This window comes from Ambystoma mexicanum, chromosome 8 (assembly GCF_040938575.1).
Source record: "Ambystoma mexicanum isolate Mex_15411 chromosome 8, UKY_AmexF1_1, whole genome shotgun sequence".
Classification (NCBI taxonomy): Eukaryota; Metazoa; Chordata; class Amphibia; order Caudata; family Ambystomatidae; genus Ambystoma; species Ambystoma mexicanum.
Window position 1 is genome coordinate 621,253,414 of NC_090929.1, and position 21,409 is coordinate 621,274,822.

Here is a 21,409-nt window from a genome sequence, read left to right on the forward strand (position 1 = left end):
TGGGGAAGAAACTCAGAATTCCCAGGGGAGCCAATGGGTAACCCTCAAACATGCTTTCTCTCCATGCAAATTAGCTTCTTTGCCCAATAATGATCATGCTAAATTTCCTAGCACCACTAGCTCATTGACCTTGATGCAGGTATCGCTATATTGTTGGCAGGGGGCACTAAGGAGATCCAGGGTTGTCCCTGGGCTGGGCCTGTGCACCCCAGTTTTAGGGAATCCGGAGTTCTCACCTGCATTTTCTGGACTTTGTTTTTCACCATGGGTCAGATGGGGTGTCCAATCCCTGAACCAGCTGTATAGGGTGGGGAGGGGGGTTCCCCCCCTCTCCTTCGAAGATTGTAAAGCCAGGCTCTCATTGGAGGAAAGCGAGAGATTTAGGTATGCTCAGATCTGTCACTGCATCACTAATCCTTCGGTAAAGACAGGGGCGACCAGAGACCCAGTGGGACTGGAGCTTAGTTTGGTTGAGGGGGATGATAGGGGTGATATCTCACGTTTGTGTAAGTTACTGGGGACCAATCTGTTGCAGGCTGGGCTATCATATATGGCGAGTTGGGAAAATGATGTTGGACATGCTATAAATGATGATGCGTGGGAAGACATCTGGGCCAGAAATCATGTGTCCTCCAAATGCATTATGAACAGAGAATTTATGTACAAATTATATTTGGCGGCCAGAATCACAATCGCAAGAAGTTGGAAGAACTCTAAGCGGGCGATAGTTGAGCTATGGTGGCTTAAGGTATGGGATATTTTGGTCGCTGAAAAGGTTACTGCCTGTATGAATCATCAACAACCCACATTTTTAAATATCTAAATGCCGTTCATTGAGTGTCATCAGAATTTCCCATCCCTGACTTTTAGGCCACCCATTCTGTGAAGGGGGGTGTGGGCCAACATTGCTTGTAATGTGTATATTTCTGGGAGCGCTCTTTGCGTTGGGTGGAATGTTCTCGCATTACTGATCAGGACAAACGCTATTTTTAGTGGCTCTGTATGTTTCGCAACTGTGTTTAAACAAAAGTGTTAAAAAAATGGCATTCTGGCTTACGTTTCCTTAGCTGAGATTATTCAGGATGTTATTAATGACGATCCCATGATTGAGAATGTGATTACTATTGAGGTGGGGAATAGTAACACCTGCACTTGACAAAGCATAAAAAGTGTTGCTAATAGCACTATAAAAAAAAAGTGTTGTTTTGCATTAGGTGGAATGCCAGATCCATTCTGATATAAAGGTTTGAAGCAAATGGAGTAAGGGGAGTAGTGCTCCTTGGTCGAAGTGAGCAGGAGCACCACTACTTTTATGTTTTACTGTTCACAGTTCCACTACTATTTACAACCCTTTTCACCATTTCCGAACTTTTCTTTTTGATGTTAAAATATACCTCTCCATTGTAACATCCCATTGCAGTTACAGCTAGCCTGAAATCTGTTACACAGTACATCCACAAAGCCTGAATTATATCTCAGCCTGGGTGAACTTCATCTGGCTTCATCTTAACTATCTGAAGCTGGAGGAGGTTGTGCTAACACTAAGAAATGATCTCTCGCAACACCCCAACTCCCCCTCATTTTTTTTTAAACGTGTCAAGTTGTTATATCCGGCTTAATGATTAGAGGTTACAGTTGATGAAGGTGCAGGCCATTTCCACATGATTCTATTTTAACATTAGGTGTCTACATGAGATTTGTATCTAAAAGCCACTGATAAGTGTGCTTTTGTAGTATGAGCCTTAATGACAAATCACTTGGACTAATGTAATGCACTCCTTTGTGATACTTCAGGGCCAAAGACTATTCATCCCGCGGACTTGGTCAGACCAGAAGAGATAAAAGATGTCCAGTTTTGTGATCCAGGCTTTGTAATAAATTACCGAATTCTATTCATGACCACACACCTTGTTCTAGTGGATGGTCCCCATTGAAGCAGCTGCTGGTCAGGAAGGTGTTAAATGTAGGTTCCAGCAGAGTTAAGACCAGTGAGTAGAGGCGATTGATTTCACAAAGGCCATATATAAATGTTCTATTTAACTGACCAACTGGGAGTAATTATCAAAAAACAATAAAGAGCAAAAATAAACTCAACAATTTGAAAAGGCGTGATTGTAAAAGACATTTTCCAAAAAGATGTTTCACGAGGAACTGAGGTATGACAGCATGCTAGGGCAGGGAGGTCCTCGTGGAAGTAAGGAGAGAGTTTGTCAGAAATGTTGGCAATCTGCTGAACCGGTCGTGGTTGTAAATGTTTCCATACAGTGATGGTAGACAATCAGCCTTAATTTGCACGTAATGTAGTTGCAGGTTGCTAGATCAGTGTCTTTGGAACCTTAACAGTTATAGTGACAACCAAAAGACTCTCTCCAGGTTCCAGTCTTTGGAGATAAGAAGGTTTTTTAGTACATTGAGTAAATAAGGTCACAGAATTGGGGTTCATACAAAGCGTACAGATGAATCCCCTAACACAATTTCTCAAAAGGCAGTTTATTGTGATTTGCATCTTTGAGAAATTGACACCAAAAAAGAACAGCCAATATTACAAAACAGGTTAACGTACAGAGTAGATGATTTTGGGCAGTGACCTTGGGAAAGGTTGCCATGTGAGCATGTCCTGTGTACGCCAATTAGGCCTAATTCAGACACTGCTGATGTTCATGTAGCAAGGAAGCCTTCACAGAAGGAGATGGCCTACACCAGTTCAGGGGGCAATCTGTCATGCACTGAGAGCCCCTGCTACACATTCAGGACTCTACAATGTGCGCTCAAGGGAGGGAAGTCTAAGCAAAGGGGACTACAAAGGCAATCAGTGACAATCTAAACACAGGCCAGTGATGAGGGAGTTCTTTACAAGGACTTCTCTAAATGTCCTCGATGCAGCAGAGCCACCTGTCCCTTCTGCACGCCATGTCAGTCTCTGTACCACTTAAAAATAAATGTTGATCTGGACCAACTTCTTCAGAAATCTGCAATCCCATCATCCATCTCTGACTTGACGTTGTCACCTTTTACCTCCTGAAGGAGCGCAGAAGTAAAAGAACCATTCTGGTCTGACACTCGTGACCAGACGACATCAGAGGCAGCAATGTTGGGGGATTTTCTATAACATCATCAATCTTGAATGACAAATCCCTCATGGGACAACAAAATGTTGCTTAACTTTGTTTGAATAAAACTACAGGCGAGGCATTTAGTGCAGTAAGATTTGGCAGAGAAATTACATTTTCTGGCTAAATGGCTATCCTGAGGCCTTGTGATGTCAGATTGGATACCCTTCTTTGGCACCCAAATCTTCTTTGAATTGGTAATGGTGATGGAGGGTGTGAAAGCAGAACCAAATTGGGATTTAATGAACCAGCTGAAGAAACAATGTGATCCAGTGTAAGTGAAGTTGGTGTACACTGTATCCCTCCTATCTACGCCATAGGCAAGCAAAGAGATCCACTCTGAATGTAAGAGGGCCTCTGGAGGATAACAGCTTCCTTAACAGCAGGCTGTGCCCCATGATTTCAAATGTTATGCAGATGGAGGAGGATAAGATAGGGTCCCGGCAGGCGCAGAGGAGGAGAATGTGTCTATTGCAACTGAGGAGCTGCTGTCGATCCATAATCATATTATCAAAGGCACCATTCGTTCTCCTGGCAGTAGGACCCCATTACTGACTTCATCACAGGAGTCATTTCAGAGGGGCTCCAGGTTGGGTGGTGCCTTATTCTTTTTCCGCTTGCTTTTGTTGGATGGCGTAATGTGCTCCAGTGACTCAAGACGGTAGGGACGGGGCTGGGGCATGTCCGCCCCTAGGATGGGTGAAACAGAAGACATGCTGGCGGTCATCATAGAGGATGTGTTGTTTAAAGGAGCTGTGAATACTGGTGGAGAGTTATGAAGAGCTGCCGAAGGGGAGTAAAAGAGAAATACAAATGTTAATGCAGGGAAGAATTGAGCAGACACCGTATCACTGTATCATAAACATCAGATGATTCAATTTTCAACAGTCTTATCAAGTATATTTATTTCCAAAACACTGATAAAGGATCACAGTGTACATCACCATCATTAGTATTTCAGTAGCTTGCCTCCAACAGGCATCTGAGGTACAGACTTGAAAACAGCAGGATAGATTGAGAAGGGTTGTGTGGAAATGCCTGTATAGTAATTCACACATACTTAATTGCAACAATAAATTAAAGTAATTTCAAATAGATATATGGAAATACACAGCATATGAGGGTCACTAGAGCCCTTGTAACCCCCTCATTTCTCCACCTATCATCTCACAGAACCCTCCCTAGTTTACCACTTTAACCACTGTAGTCACAAATCTTGCAGGACTTTGTGAGTTGGAGGTACCTTGAAATAATGTATTTTTGCTGCCCACAACTCTATTGGATGTGGGTTGTGCTAGCATATAAGTTGTGTTTACGGGAGGCGGGTGTGGGAGGAGGGTAATTGGTTCTGTTTAGGCGGCAATAGTTCCTCTAGTGATGCAGGGCTTCTTTTGTTTGTATTAACAAGTGTCACTGCTCAATATGTATCCTTTAGTATGGCTAGAAAAAAACAGCAGAAATTGGTTACATTTGGCGTTGCATTTTCACTTATGGACGTTAGCCCTTTTAACCATATTTGAAAATGAAAACGTCAATGTATAAAGAATGGAAACAAAACGTATACAATATATGTCCAAAATGTTATAAAAATCCTGAGATACCAGAAGGAATAGAGGTCTTAAGAATCGCTGAACCTAAATGCAACCCCATTTGTGTCACCCAAAATACAGGCAATGCCTTGTGCTCAGTGCTTCATTTGTGTGGGTGTTTGCCAGGGCTGAGCCCTGGCACTTATTTTTGTTCCCCGGCACTTATTGTCTGAGACTCACTTTAATTATGAAGTGAGAAGTGGTGATAGTCAGTGCATCGGTCAACCACAATGAGCAGGTGTGGGCTGTAGTGTAACCCCAAATATGTCAATACTGTGGGGAGCACCTATGGGTGGTGGCAGCAGTGGTGGGGCACTGTCCACTCGCAGTGTCACAGGAGTGCTAGAAAATATTTGGGCCCTGGCACTTACTTTTTTATACATTGAGCACGGCTTATGGTTGACATCTGAAAGATTCTCAAGTCCCTGCTCCCGGTATACGTCCCCACTCTTACCCCTTCACAATCCATTATATGTCAATCAATCCAGAAATACTTCTATGTAAAGTTCCCTTATACTAGGACTGACTCTACTCTTTGTTACAGCCTACTTGTAAGCCATTACTGTTGGAAACAAGAGACTACAATAAATGCAACTAGATAAATACTCCCAAAAGAGGGCAGAACACAACATAGACCAAAGTGTGATGTGGGAGAGGCTGAACTGCCAGTGTACAGCTGTGTACAAGACCACATGAATGGTCACCTATTTGTGCATCATACAATCCTGTAAATTTTGTTACAATTTGATTTTGTCCAAAATAATTATGGAATTATTGTAGAGCAATAACACACCTGACCACATTACTATTCCTGTATCCTCTAAGTGAGACAAGAAATTGTAAATGGATTGAAATCCAGCAAACAGTTTTGGCAAATCTCTGTAGGCTCGAAAAATCATTTTAGATTGGTTTCCCCTACCAAAAGGTCCAACTGACTTTTCATTTAGAGTCAGAGGGAGGTTGCACTCATTTGTACACGATAATCAAAATACTCTTCTTTCTCTAAAACAAAATATAGCACTCCGATTCTGTTTTTATTTGCTATAAAAATGTACAAAGGAATATACGAACATGATGATTCAGGTAATCTTCGTCTGTAACTATGCCTACTTGCAATTTGTTGGGTTCCATGTAGATGTGCCATGGGTCCCTCTTTTGCACCTGACCCCACTGTTGTACGGCTTCGCTGGAGACTTCCTCGGCATCTCATGTGACGTCCCTTCACGCATTACGTCTTCACAGCAATGCGCAGCAGGGCCTTTTGCCGCGATTTTCAGAGAATATATTGGAACACACACATAATCCTGTTCACTTCACAATGTATGATTATTATGGCAGTTTACCATACACACAAGGATGTTACCTCTCTGAAGGTAAGCTTGCTCATTTTTTTTCTCTCAATATATTTTTTCTCACAATTTTGATCGACGTGACTACCACAGATAATCTTTTTCATAAATATGGGTATATCTATTTGCAGGATTTTTTTGACAAAGTGTGTCAGGAATTGTGTAAAAAAATGTGGGTGTACGTGGAAAGGTTGCCATGATCTCAATACATTATTTAGTGGTTTTTGATAGAACAAACATGAACGTTGAGGGACATATTTGTCTTATATCTTAGATGTGGTGCAAACACTATGCACACAGGTAATGTGATTGTGGGATTATCATACATTTTCTTTAAGGTGAACATACTAATGATGTCTGCTTTTGCTTTGTCTTGTCTGTTCTATTTGTTTATCACGTATTACGTTTTCTGTTATATCGGTAATATCTTCTGATTATTTGTTTTTAACTGATGTTTTTTCTCTATTGTGTAAAAAAGCCTGACCTGAGGACGGACTGAGGTCCGAAATGCATTGGCAGAACATGCGCTAACTCTGTCTGTTTTCTCTGGACAGAAATCATGGATTAAAAGGATCTGAAAACGGACCTCGTTTAAAAGTGTAGTAATGTACACCTTGTTAAAGAATGTGACTAGCAGTTACAGCATCGAATGCAAGCACACAGTTCTCTGAGAAGTGTCTCTCAGGAATTGTTAACACATCTCCTGGAGTGCAGCCATAGCCATGGACTACACATCCCATGGTGCAGTCCTGCAGCAAAGCTCTGCCAGCGCTAAGTGCCATAACCCATGCGTAGATCATCATGTGGATAACTCAGGAACGGAAAAACAGAACATGGATGTGCACGCACTGCTTCTAAATAAGGCACGCCCTGTGTTGTGTTGGAGATTTCTATTCTGCATACTCTTGCTCATACTCAAAGAAACTCTGCCCTTTTTTTAATTTAAATTGGTCATTTATATTGCACTTGATGCCATACTCCTCCAGCTTCTATGCGTCAGACTGGAATTATCTTGTGCCCTTAGCTATCCACATGTCCTCTCAGACTTCTTGTGTCTGAACTTCGGTGTATCTCCTGGCTAATCTACCAGATCTGTACTTGGTAATGTATGCACCCTGTGGTATTCAACCCCTGTTTTCATTATAAACTCAATGTTGACAAGCCTTCACTTATTATTGGTATTGAGTAATAGACTTATACCCCGGCGTCTGATCGTGGCTAAATGTTTACTGGCTCTGAACTGCACTATTTGTATCTAATTGTTTAAAACGGGCACATAGTTCGAAAGCAGCAGAACGCTGTACAGTATTTTGACTGTTGTATTTTAACAGTAGAGCAGTACTGTGAATTGCGGTCTGTGCATCAGTCTATGCGTTCATTGGGATTAGTCTTTGGTCAGGTGGTGTTGAAAAAGCTACTTTTTGAGAGATTGGAGAATTGCAGGGATATGCTGATCTGATACCAAGAACAAGTTGCAGAGGGTGGATGATAAGAGAAGGACTGTTTGTGGGTCCTCCCTTTGCGGATGAGTTGTGATTCAAACTGTTTGGTCGATTTGCTGAGCGAGGAGTGTGTGCCACCAGATATGTGGAGATTAGCCTGCCAAGTACACTGGTGTTCTACTTGTGACTGATTTGTAGATGACACATGCAGTCTTGAAAAGTAAAATGGCCTGGAGAGGAAGCCGATGTAGTTCACATAGGATGGGGTGATTTGGTGAAATGTCCACCACCCGTAATAAGACATGCTGCAACGTGGTGGACTGCCTTTGGGGGAGCCAAGTAAGCAGATCAGAGCCCCACCAGGAGGGCATTTCCCCAATCAATCTGCAAGACCACAAGGGCCCGCACTACGGAAGTCCTGCAGTGGGTTGAAGGGTTTGATTTTGCGAAAGGTGGTATTTGGAGCCAGGCCCTTTGGGCCTTCATGACTGTGTGTTTCTCGAAGGACAGGCTGCTGTTGATGTGAAGCCTAATGATTTTGCTGAATCAGAGAGTTGCGGATCAAATCCTTTTAGTCACATTGAGCCATGGTTGGACAATTTGTTGTTTACCAGGGGTACTGATGAGTCCGAAATTGGTCTTGGAGGGGTTAAGTTTGAGGTTGGCAGTCGGCCTCCAGAACTGGATGATGGCTAGGTAATCATGGAGATGACTGATGTCCTGTGGGTATTATACTTTCATGTATAACTGAGTATCATACGCATATTGGTGGACGGCTATATCAGGATCTTTCAGGAGTGTGCCCAGAAGCTGCATGTCAAATTAAAAAAGATCATTGAGAGGATGGAGGCTGTGGGGACCCCACAGGAGGTTCGGAGCCGGTTAGAACGCAACATGTCCACCTGGACATCCTGTTATCTGCCCGGGAGGTAGGACGCAAACAATTTCAAAATAGTTGGGCCGCATCACGAGCCTGGCGGTCCGGAAATAAGGTTACCAGTAGCAACATACCGGCAATGTTTGCGGACTGCCAGACGATGAGTATGCTTGCAGGGGCAGTTGCTCCCTTCAGGTCTGGCTGTCATGACCTTCAGCCCTGATCCCCACTGGCAAGCTCATTGGCCAGGTGGAATCAGGACTCGGATCTCAAATAAGGCTTGGCATCCACGCCTCAGGCCCTCTTGGGGCCAGTCCTGGCGCCTTTGGCGCAGGCTCATGCACAGTGAAAGACATCTGCTCAGGGAACTACTTAATTTAGGCTTTCATCCAACATGGAGGCATCCACATAGCTTGATTCCTAAGAACCAAGCTATGCAGTATATTGTTTTGGGTGTGGTGGCCTAGGGAGTACTTTACCTGGACTACTTTGCAGAGGCTAGTTAAACCACACCCGAACAAGACAACACGCTTTGCGTTACTTTGCAGCTAGCAACGTGACGCTCACCGTGTCCAGCTGACTCACGAGCCTGGGAAATCAGAACCTGCAGAAAGACAAAAGAACATTGTTAGCAGCAGCATCTTACCTGCGATCTCCATCCTTCACTGCTCGCAGCTCCAGGGTAGCTCTGTTGGATCTGCGCTTTGCCCGGCGATCTCCATCCTTCACTGCTTTGCGCTCCTGGGTAGCTCTGTTGGATCTGCGCTTCGCCCGGACCAAAGGACCTGAAAAAGGAAGAAAAGACATCATTAAAGGAGGCATTAGAGACATTTCAACCACAAATTCCTTAAAAGACTTACCTGGCTGATCGCCTTTCGGCCGGCATCGCTCCGGAAACCCACAAGCACTGGGAGCACACCGCGACCTACGAAAAAAGGAGAAAACACAGGTCAGCGAAGACAAGACATTACTGCGCTGCGCAAAGCACTTACCGCATCATAGCGCTTATTGCGCGCCATCGTTTACCGGCGAGGCCCAGCTTAGCCAGTTCACCACGCGGACGCTCCGCACACCTAAGGGAGATAAAAAGAGACATTATCAAACAGAGAAAGGCATGCAAGAATAACAACTCATAAACAGCAATAAGACCTACCTGAAAGACATTACTTGGGCCGCTGTCAGCGAAGTAACTGGACCACACATGCCCACGAAAGTCAACGCGCCCCTGCCCAGAAAGCAGGACAGAGAGCACGCCAACTTCTACAACAAGGTGAGAAGAGGGCCCAGAGGGGCTGAAGTCACATGGGAGGTGGGGGGAAAACTTACCTTGGTCGGCCAGTCCTAAACACAGTCCTCCTGTATTTCCAGGCAGAACTTCCACGAGAATCATCCCAGGGAATCATTGAGAGGATACCAGCGACCAACTGGCCGGGTGGCGTCCCCATGGATACCAGGTGAGCGTAACACTGGCCTGCCGGGGCACCAGCCCCTGCAGACATGGCTTTCACAGGAGCATAAGCACTGTTAGCAACGGTGCTAGTGCTTCCGTATCTCCATTCTACTGGAGTCCTATGGGACCCCACGGGAATGGGGACTTACACTTTCCGCCTCCTGATATCCCAGGCTGCTGGGACATGTGATGTCCTGGTGGCACCAGGATATCAGGTGGTAGAACAGTGTTATGAGTTCGGAGGCAACACGCCGGTAGAGTAATAAGGCTCAGTGCCAGAGAATCCCATCGTGTCAGCGAGGAGGGAGAAGAGGATGCAGTGGTTAATGGGGTCTAATACAGCTAAGAGGTCATAGAGCACTAGGGAGCATGAGTCGCAGGCATCCATGTTTTGGAAGGCATCATCCACCACTGGGATGGTGGCTGCCCCAGAACTACTCTTGGGGCAGAACCTCAGCTGATATTCGGTTAGAAGGTATAATTATCTGATTCTGGCGAGTAGTTGTGTAGCGACTACTTTTTCCAAGATTTTGCTGATAAACAGGAGTGTAATGGGCCGGTAGTTAACCAGGTCGACTGGCTCTTGGGTCGTTTTTTTCAAAAGAGGTCAAATGAGGCCAGTCTTGAGGGTGTCCGGGAATGACGCTTCAGTGAGGGAGGCATAAATGATGCTGAGGACTGTGTTGAGCCTTGGGCCCATCAATTGTTTAATGATGGAGACTGGGTGGATATTGTCAGAGTAGAAGGTAGGTTTGAAGTAGGCAAGCGTTTTTATGAGGTCCAGGGGGAGATAGGAGAACATTTGGTCCAGAGTGCCTGTGTGTGTGCTGAGATACAGGGGGGATAATGCTGGGGGAGGTTAATTCGATGATCTGTTGTATTTGGTCTATTTTTTTAAATAATTACCCTGGATTTGTGCTGGCTTTTGGGCAGTCTCACCATTGGTTCTACATGTTTAGCTCTTCTATAGATCTTCTTGGTTTACAGTGGGACTGGAAGCTTAGATAGACTACCACGCCAAGGAGACAGGGCAGAGGTGATCACAGCATCCTCCTCATAGAACCCGTGGTTCATCCTCACAGACTGTGTGCTAAAGCAGAAGTTTTGAATAATGCACACATGGAGCATGCTTGCAAATGATGAAGAGTGAAAATTACTCAGTATTACTCATAATAATCAGTTGTCTTTCCTTGATTCGTCTGAAATGTTATCCCCGGGAAGAGAACCTGTCCAGAACATGGTTCACAAAAGTATTAATTCTGAAAAAGAAACATAGTGGAAGCATGGACATATCCGTATATGCCTCCTATAAGGGACCTCCATTGCACATGTTCTCTACCTCAATAGGCAGTCATTTTTTATCAACGTGAATACACTAGGTTCTTATTAGTGGGATCATATGGAGGAAATGGGGCTATGGACAGGACGGTAGTCACAGCAGTGAATAAAGTATATTTACTCCTATGCACGTTTGGAAGGATGGCTAAATACTGGAACTTGCCAACAATGTGCAATTATCCTTAAACAAACTGGGCTTTCTTGAGACTCGAGTTGAAAGGGTTGCTTCAAGGTGCTGGCTTGCAAATCTCTTTCAGTGGCTGTTTTTTAGAGGTGCTGGTGTGCATTTTCTTGGGGAAGTGATGTTTTTTTGTTGTGTCTCGGGCACCCAACCCTGCTTGGTATCACCACTTCTGTTCGGACTAGCACAAGGAAGACGGACAAAAGGGTAATGCCTCAATTACTTACCAGTAATATTCATTACACTGAGTCCTATTTGTCTTCGTAATACTTAACAGCCCTACTTCCCTGTGAGTATTGGCATTGGTTGGGGAGCCATTTTTCTTTTTCTTTTTTGAGGAACAGGGTTTTCTGTCTCAGAGGTGTCCTCTCTTATTTGAGGACTGGCATAAGGAAGAGTAAGACTAAGTTTAATGACGATAACTGGAAAGTAATCAGGTCATTACTGCCAAGATGGATTTCAGAGCAGGTGCTTACTTGCCACAGCCTTATTAAGGAATTTATTTAAGTAGATACGCATATATTTTTCCCTTTACATGTAAATGATTGAGAACAGGGCCCACCCAAATCTTATGACCTTTGTTTTTATGCAAATGTCCAATGTGTAGTGTATGTTAATAATGCTTTCTATTCATGTTGTTTGTTTCATGTGGAAGACCCTGAACTTGCTTGTTGGTTGAGTGTACCTAATGCGCTTTTAATACATCATATCTTATCAAACAATACAGCAGTGGTTCCAATCATATTGCATTGCCACTTGTTATATTTTTCACTGTTACCTATTGGTAAATTACTTATTCCAAAACTATTAATCATGCAAAATGGAAAGAAAATTGAAACCAAGGTGGATATTTCATACTATGCCCTAAATGGCCCTATTCCCTTTTAAGACCCACATTCCCATGTCTTGAGCATACATATTGTATATGTGACACAGATAGCCCCTGGATAAGTGCTATTCTTTCAAAAACTCTGTTAAACCTTTTTATAGCTCACAAAATGCATTAAAATGCATTGATTCCATGTATTTTATTGCACAAAATTCACAACAAATTAGTAATCAACTAATACACTATTTAAGATCTAACACACATTAATCATCAGCTATCAGCCAATATGGGGTTCAGGTCTTTCACACAGTTGTACAGTCTTCACCTGATAATAATGTGTAAAACCATTCCTCTTTAACCAACTTGTTTCTCACACCATGGATCATCCCCATATTGAGTGTTCTCCTCTTGGGAAAGGTGGGAAAAATATTTTTTTTTACAAATGTGGGGTAATGTACTTCCTGTGTAGATATGACTTTCCTTAAGGTGTTTATGTGCCCTGGACATCATCTTCAGGGACAAAAGTCATCTCTCTTTTAATAGAATAAAATTCCTTTACGAGATCTGGCAACTGAGAACACAACGATTTAACGTTCCCATTTATGAATCAAATCATCCATGAGGAATGCAAAATAATATAGGAATGATCCATGGCCCTGTTGAAGGAACAACTGTTGCAGAATTTGTTCTTTCTCAGATTCCAATGTTTTAGAAATAAGAAACAATGATGTAGCTGCAATGTCTCCTTTGTCATATTAGGTCTCCGTTATCACCATACGCACAATTAGCAATAATGGGGTTACCTTGAATGGATGCCCCTGCTTATTGCAGACAAAGCGCCAATATTCAGACACTAGAATATATATATATATATTTTTTTAATGATTTTTATTTGTTTGCCATTGCAGATTGCATCATTTTACATTGTCACACAGTTTGTGTTGCTTTGTCAGTCAAACATTCTTTTACTGTTTCTTCCCCTCCCTCAACTTCCAACTCTGCCATACCCCCAGCCTACTTCCCACATCGCTCTCACTCCTCCTCCCTCATCCCCTTCCGACACCTCTTGCCACACCGTTGTCGGGCCGACAGTCTTACACGCGCTTTCCAGCTCATTGCAATTCTGCGCTTGGCTAAGATATATGCCAGGTCTTTCAATTTACTTATGTGTTTGGCTTTGCGCGGTCTTGAGGACCCCCCTAGTAGGCATGCCCAGGGATTACTCACATCCAAGTTAATGTCTACATCGGTCAGGAGTCGAGCTACCTCCTTCCAGAATCTTCCAATTTCGGGGCAAGACCAGAACATATGTACCATTCCTGCTTCTATTTCCCCACACTTCGGGCATGTCTGTACAGTCATGTGTTTAAACTTCGCTATTTTCCCCGGGGTCATATACGCTCTGTGTGTTATATATAGTTGGATCTGTTGTAGTCTGGCATTTCTCAATACCTTTTTATGGTATCCTGGCGCTCTAATCCATAACCCATCATCCATTGCTTCTCCCACCTCCTTCTCCCAGTCTGCCCTTGTTTGCACACTTTCTTTCCCGATCTTAGATATCAACAACTCATATATGCGTGAGACTTCGTGTCCTCCCTCTGACACACATAGAAGGTTTCTATCACTGAATCTGGTTGTCTCTCTAGCCCTCCATCCTCCCACTTCTTTCTCATTATACCCGCCAGCCTCAGATACGTAATGTGCTGTCCCGGTGCAACCCTGTGTCCTCCACCAATTCCTCAAACTCTCTAGGTTCCATGTCTATCCATACATCCCCCACCCGCGCTATGCCCACTGGTTCCCACATTCTCCTAATGTTCAATCTGAGTTGGTCATTGACCCCTTCCAGCACCACTAGGGGTATCTGCGGGGAGAACGGGGCTGGATTTCCTATTAGTTTACACGCTCTCCTCCACATCTCACCCCCTAGATCTAACAGTCTGCTTTCGCCTACCCCTCGTTGCTTAGGCAACCACATCCTTTCATTCAAAAAATAAGGCGTACACTCCACACCCAACAGGTCTGATTCTGATGTTCTTTCATCCAATAACCATCTTGCTATGTATTGCAGTTGGCTAACTATGTAGTACACCTCAACGCCATTCTATTCCTAGAATTATGCCATAGCAACCTTCTACATATAAATCGTTTTGGTATTGCATACGGAATGTTTGTAGCGTAATAGCCTGGGCAGCACCACCATTTTCAGTAGGGCCGCCCTCCCTACCATAGCCAATGGTAATTTGACCCAGAATGCCATGCTCTTTTCTATATTGGTCACTACCTTTTCAGTATTATATTCCTGTTCTGCAGTAGGGTTGCGGTACACCTCTATACCCAGGTATCGGAACTTGACAGTTTCCCAAGTGATCTGTAGTACTGGCAGCTCCTGTATAGGCTTGTCCTTATATCTCCCTACGGGGAACATACTGGACTTTTGGGGGTTGACCGTTATGCCCGATACTCTCGCGTATCATTCCATTACCTCCAAGATATATTGTTGGTTTTCTTCTGGGTAACGCAGGTACAGTAGCATATCATCGGCATATAGTGATATAAAATGCTGCCTACTCCCTGTACTGAGTCCTATCTCCCCATATTGGTGTCTCAGGTACGCTGCCAGCGGTTCTAGCGCTAGAATGAATAGCATCCGGGACCAGGGGCATCCCTGCCTAATGCCTTTACTGAGTTGCCATTGGTCTGATATATGAGAGCCCGTTTTTGCCTCGTGCTATTGGTTCGCTATATAATAATCTCACCCATCTCATATACATGGGCCATATCCCGTTTACCTCTAGGACCGCCATTAACCAAGGCCATTTCACTGAGTCAAACGCCTTTACAGTGGCAAGTGAGACTATTGCTGCTTCATCTGTGTTCCCTCTGTTTTGATCTATAACATGGTGGAGTCTCCGCAAGTTATTCGTTATATTCCTATGTGGGACATACCCACTCTGGTCTGGGTGTATCAATTTCACATATGACTGGTCTTAACCTATTAGCCATCACAGCCGTCAGGATCTTGCTATCTTGATTTAGTAATGAAAGGGGTCTATAAAACCCGCAATCTGTGTAGTTTGTTGGGCTTCAGTAGCGGGACAATAATCGCTTCTCGTAGGGTCTCAGGCAACTTGTCTTTGCTGAGAGCTTCGTTGAACATTTCTAGCATCGGGGGGAGCAATGCCGATTTATACGTTTTGTAGAATTCGCTAGGGAGTCCGTCTGCCCCTGGGGCTTTGCTAGTAGGCTGTAGCTTGATGACTTGTTCTACCACTTCTACCGTTACTGGGACTTCTAAGCTTTCTCTCTCTGCCCCTTCTAGTTTGGGGAGTATGATCTCTCTCAACACTTCCTGTATATCTATCTCTCCCTCTATATTGGAGTCTGCATACAGTGGCTTGTAATATTCAACAAAACATTCATTGACTCCTTCTTGTGTCTGTCGTAACTGCCCATCTGGTCCGTATACTGCTCTAATTGCTTGCTTAGGGTTTTCGCTCTTGTACAGCCAGGCTAACAACCTGCCAGGTATATCCTCTTCTGCATGTTGTCTCTCCACATATTTTTTGTAACTTAAATTGGCCAGCCTCTCCCAGTGCTTTTTGCACTCCTGCTGTAATTGGGACATAATCTCGACCCCTGCTGGGGCTCTGGTGCCCTTTTTCATCAGCTCTTCCAGTTTCTGTTCTGCATTTTGCAGCTCACGTGTTATTATATTTAGTAACCCTTTGAATTTAGCCATTGCCACTCCCCTGATCACTACCTTTAATGCCTCCCACAATGTCCCTGCCAAGTCTACACTTCCCGTATTATGTGTAAAGTACTCCACTATATCCCGCCTTAGATCTTCCCTGAACGACACGTCTTTCAGTAATTCAGCCCTGAATCTCCATGTGGGGATCTTGGCTCCGGGTTGGCCTGTTCCTCCACGTCAACACCAACGGTGCATGATCTGACAGGACCATAGCTTTATATTCTACTGTCGACACTTCCCAGGTTACCGCCATATTGATAAATATTTAGTCCAGCCTTGTGTATAGGTTTTGTGGTGCAGAGCAGTGTGAGTATTCCCTGTAATTCGTGTGGCACTCCCTCCATATGTCTACCAATCTGAAAGCCTGCAAGAGGTTGTTGAGGGCCCTGGTTGCTGGGGTCGGGAGCAGTACCTTTTTGTCTGACCTGTCTGTTAATGGGTTTAGGGTGCAGTTAAAGTCCCTTCCCCAGATCACTGTTCCATCAACGTATGGGCTAACCGGTGTGTACAGGGCCCTGAAATATGCTGCAGTGTCCTGATTTGGTGCATAGACATTTATTATACTCACTTCTTTGTTCTCCACCATCCCCTTTATCAATACAATCCTCCCCTCTTTGTCCACAGTAGACTGTAACAACCTGAACGGGACATGAGGTGCTATCCATGTTATGACTCCTCTAGCGTACGCTGAATAAGTTGCCCCCAGGGTTGTCCCTTTACATTTCTTTATCATTACTTTTTGTTTATCTTTATTCAAGTGGGTGTCTTGTAGCAATGCTGTGTCTATTTTCTGCCTTCTGAGATACATCATAACCCTGTTTCGTTTGATATAGTTGTTAAACACGTGCACATTCAAGGTCATTATTTGTAGCTCCCCCATAGTATCCATTGTGCCGCTCTCTCATCCCTCCACCCACATCCCTTCCTTCTCTTCCCGATGTCAGTCTGTAGGCTTATCCCCTGATAACATCCCCAACTTGCCCATCTCCCCTCCCCACCTACCCCACGCAACCCCAACAATTGCCGAGCTCCAAAACTGAGTCTCAGGCAACCCTGTTTCTCCCTGCTTTCCAAGCCCGAGGCCGCTACTCAGAGCGTGACAGGTGGGTACCGTGCTACCAGTACCTCAACTAGCTAACCTACTGGGGGTAAGAGCGATTCCAGTGTAACTCCCGCATATTCGTTATTAGTCATAGGCCTTGCGGCTTAGCTTATTAATAGTCCAATTGTCTCTACCACAAGCTTATGCAACACCTCCCACTCCCTCCATTGTTATACATCAAGTGTCCCCTCTGCGCATCACTTATCACTTTCCACGCCTTCACAGTCTCGCTCTTTCTCCGGCATATTCTGGGAATCCAGCCAGCTGTTTACTTCTTCCAGGGTCTCAAAAAAACAGGCGCAGTCTTTGTGCAGCACCTTCATCTTGGCGGGATACAAGAGCATATCCTTGAGTTGGGCCGCACGCAATCTTCTTTTCGCCACCCTCTAATCCATTCTTTGCTTTTGTACTAAAAAGGTATAGTCTGGGTAAGCTGTGACGGACGCCGATGCTCTGTTGACAGTGCCACCTTTCCGTAAATGTTCCAGTATCTTTGGCTATTATTGGTCTCGGCGGGGCCCCCGGTCGTGGTCGCGGCACCTGTGCCCTGTGCGCGCTCTCCACCATGAATCCGTGGGAGAGCATACCTACTGCAATTTCCTGTAGTAGCATGTCCTCTATATAATTGGTTGGGTGCCGTCCCTCCTCGCCTTCCGGTAGCCTGATGATCCAAACGGTGTTCCGTCTGGCCCGGCCTTCTGCCTCCTCTGCCCTGTTTTCAAAGTTCTGAACTTGTTGCTTCAGGTATGAGATCTCTGTGGTGTTGCCCTTGCAGCCGCTGGTGTTGGCTTGCACTTCTTTTTCCAATGCCCCTGTTCGCTCTCACAATGCTCTGACGTCTTGCCACAGCAGGTTCATCTCTATCTGCATGGCATCTATTTTAAATTCCAAGGACGTTTTCAATTCTGCTATGGCTGCCAAGATTTGTTTATCCATTCAGTCTGGTGTGGCCCCGTCTGACGGCTCTTGTGGTTGCCCCTTCGCCCCCTCCAACGCCTGCGTGGGTCTGGTGAACGTGTCCATAGACGTCTGCTTCACTTTATCTTTATTCGCCTTAGTCGACATTGTCACTGTCCTGCCCCTCAGGTTTTTTTGTGTTCCTGGCATCTAGTGCGGAGCATGCCCTTCTGCCGTGACCAGTGGGGGGTGAATACTGTGCAGTCTCCTTGTGCTGGGTGTCACAGGTTTCCCCCCCTTCTCACCTGTCTTTGTTGTTTGTGGGAGTTCTTCGATGGAGTTTTCTTTTGTAGAGTTCGGGTCTTGTATAACCCTGAGTGCAGGTCCTCGGGTTCCAGCATGCGTTCAGCGTTCCGAGTCCTGGGAACGTTCAGATGTCCGGGAAGTCTGAGGAAATCCAGGAAAACAGTAAAGAGTGCACACGGAAGACGAGTACATGGAGATCCAGGATGCAAGGAGGACAAAAGGAGGGGGAATGAAGGAGGAGGAATTTAGGGGAACCAGGAATCAAAGGAAAAACACAAGCGAACTACGGCAGCACACGTCTAGCCACGGCAAGCGGTAGCGTTGAGACGCGCAGGGCCGCGGGGGCGTTTCCGCTTTATAGAATGTAATACGTACGGCGCGGAAACTGGTAAACAGTATTTCACGTTTGGTGGCCATGTTGGGAGTACTGCTGAGTGCAAGCCCCTATGGGTCAGGGACCAGGAAGTCCAGAAAGGACGCGTCCGATGGTTCATGACAGCATGCCTCCTCCGAAGGCCTGTTCCTCCGGGTTTGCCCGGGTGTATAAGGTGGTACCTTTGAAGTAGCCTGGGGGCATTTATGTTTGAGACCGGTTCCCAGGAGAGTTCACTGGGTGGATAGCCTTTCCACTCCACCAGATACTGACCACATCTGTACCTGGAGTCACAAATTCGGTACACTTCGTATTCTAGCTGGTCGTCGACCACCAGAGGGGTAGATCTTGGAGCAGACCGGGAGGTCTGGACGTATGATTTCATTAGAGATGTGTGAAATACTGGGTGGATCCTCTTCCAGGAGTCTGGTAATTTGAGTCGGAAGGCCACTGGGTTACTGATTTCTTTTATGGAATAAGGGCCATAGTACCGAGGAGCCAACTTATTAGGTCGTAAGTGTCGAGGCAGAAGTTTCGAGGATAGCCAGACCTTATCACCCACTGCATAGGGCCCTTTCGAGGTGTTCTTTGGCTTCCTTGTGTACATTGATGAGGATTTCAATCCAGGAGTCGACTGTAGGAACTGGTGTAGGATGTGGGAGAAGGGATGGTAGAACCGAAGGATGGAATCCTTGGCTGCAGAAGAAGGGGCTGGTCTTGACAGCCGAGTGATCCGAATTGTTGTAGGCAAATTCAGCCACAGGTATTAAAAGAGACCAATCGTCCTGAACCTTGGTGCTAAAACAACGAAGATACTCCTCCAGGGCTTGGTTCACACGTTCTGTAGCTCCGTTGGTCTGTGGATGATAACCTGAGGAGAGGGCACGTTGGATTCCTAGTATACGGCATAAGTGTTTCCAGAATTGAGATACGTATTGAGGACCACTGTCTGATATGATCTTGGAAGGGAGTCCATGAAGTCGGAATATGTGTTCCAGGAAGATTCCAGCGAGTTATGAGGAAGATGGTAATTTATACAAGGGTGTAAAATGAGCCATGTGAGTGAATAAATCAACGGTAACCATGATAGTTGTGTATCCCCTGGAAGGTGGTAGTTCAACAATAAAGTCTGTAGCAATAAATACCCAGGGCCTTGTTGGTAGCATTGGTTGGAGTAGAAGACCCGCCGCCTCTTGTTATTATACTTGTTTTGATTGCAGACTGCACAGGCTTGGATGTACTGCTGGACGTCAACTTTCATTTTTGGCCACCAAAATTGTCTTTGTATTAAACGGAGAGTGTTGGTAATGCCACGATGTCCTGAATGAAGGGTATCATGACAGAGGCTTGTAATCCTTTGTCGCAGTCTCTGTGTGGGAATGACCAGGCCATTGTCCTTGAACAAATACCCGTCCTTGGTTTTAAGATTCCATCGATTCTTCCCAGTAAATTCCTTCCAGATCTCAGAGGAATGGGTTTGAATCCGAATGTCTTCCAGGAGAGTGATTGCTTGAGCTACGAAAATTGGATGGGGAAGCATCTTTGGGAAGGATTGATCTTCCAGAGTTTCGTAGTCGGGACGTCGGGATAAGGCGTCAGCAATTATGTTGTGTGTTCCAGGTACATGATGGATCTGGAACTGGTACTGAGCAAAGAAGAAGGCCCAACGGGCTTGACGACTATTCCTACATTCCATGGATTGTAGGACTTGGAGATTCCGATGATCCGTACAGACCTGAACAGGATGTTTAGCTCCCAGTAGTAGATGACGCCACCCTGTGAAGGCTTGATGGATGGCCAACAATTCCTTTTCCAGAACAGAATAATGGGTCTCGCTAGGAGTTAGGGTTCGCGAGAGATAAGCGATGGGGTGTTCCAACTTGTCCTCGAATTCCTGCTTTAAGACTGCTCCGATGGCGTAGTTAGAGGCATCAGTCTCCACTAGGAAAGGTCGATCAATGTCAGGTTGAGCCAAGATGGGGGCTTGTGTAAATTCTGACTTCAGATGTTGGAACGCTTCGTCTTGGGCTGCGGTCCAAAGGAAGGGAGTATCCTTCTTCAACAATGTAATGATCGGTTGAACTATCTCTGAAAAGGAAGGTATACATTTCCAGTAGAAGTTGGCAAGCCCCAGGAAGGATTGAATCTGTTTCACAGTAGTTGGAACAGGCCAGGATAGTATGGAATTTACTTTTGAGTGGTCCATTCCAATTCCTTCTGGACTAAGGACAAATCCAAGACAGTGAACAGTAGAGACATGAAAAAGGCATTTCTCGGGTTTAGCCAGGAGTTTATGTTCACGTAGCCGTTGTAAGACTGCCTCGACATGTTCTTCATGCTTGAGATGGTCCTTGGAGTATATCAGTATGTCGTCCAGGTAAACTATGACAAAGAGGAACAGTATATCGGAGAACACCCGGTCATTAAAACGTTGGAAGACCGCTGGGGCATTGGCGAGTCCGAAAGGCATGACCAGATATTCAAAGTGACCAAAGGGTGTTCTAAAGGCTGTTTTCCATTCGTCACCTTGCTTTATACGGATCAGATGGTAGGCACCTCTGAGATCCAATTTCGTGAAGATTACGGCTCCTCTCACCGCTTCCAGGATATCCGAGATTAAGGGCAATGGGTAGCGGTCCTTGAGGGTGCATTGATTAAGACCACGATAATCAAGACAAGGCCTAAGCTCCTTAGTATCTTTCTTGGGAACGAAAAACAACGAAGCTCCCGCTGGGGATTTGGATGGCCGTATGGTGCCATTTTCTAGGTTGTTATCCAAGTATTCTCGGAGGGCCCTTTTCTCTGGTTC

General features: G+C 45.1%; 1 protein-coding gene across 1 annotated transcript in view; it reads right to left on the reverse strand.

The window, feature by feature from the left end:
- Positions 1–2,474: 2,474 nt before the first annotated feature.
- Positions 2,475–21,409, reverse strand: part of KIF17 (kinesin family member 17) — a 1,103,253-nt gene continuing 1,084,318 nt past the window's right edge. Inside the window, exon 14 of the mRNA XM_069610326.1 lies at positions 2,475–3,893. Within this exon, the coding sequence (XP_069466427.1) occupies positions 3,685–3,893 (209 nt within the window). The 3' untranslated portion in view covers positions 2,475–3,684. The remainder of the gene's footprint in view (positions 3,894–21,409) is intronic.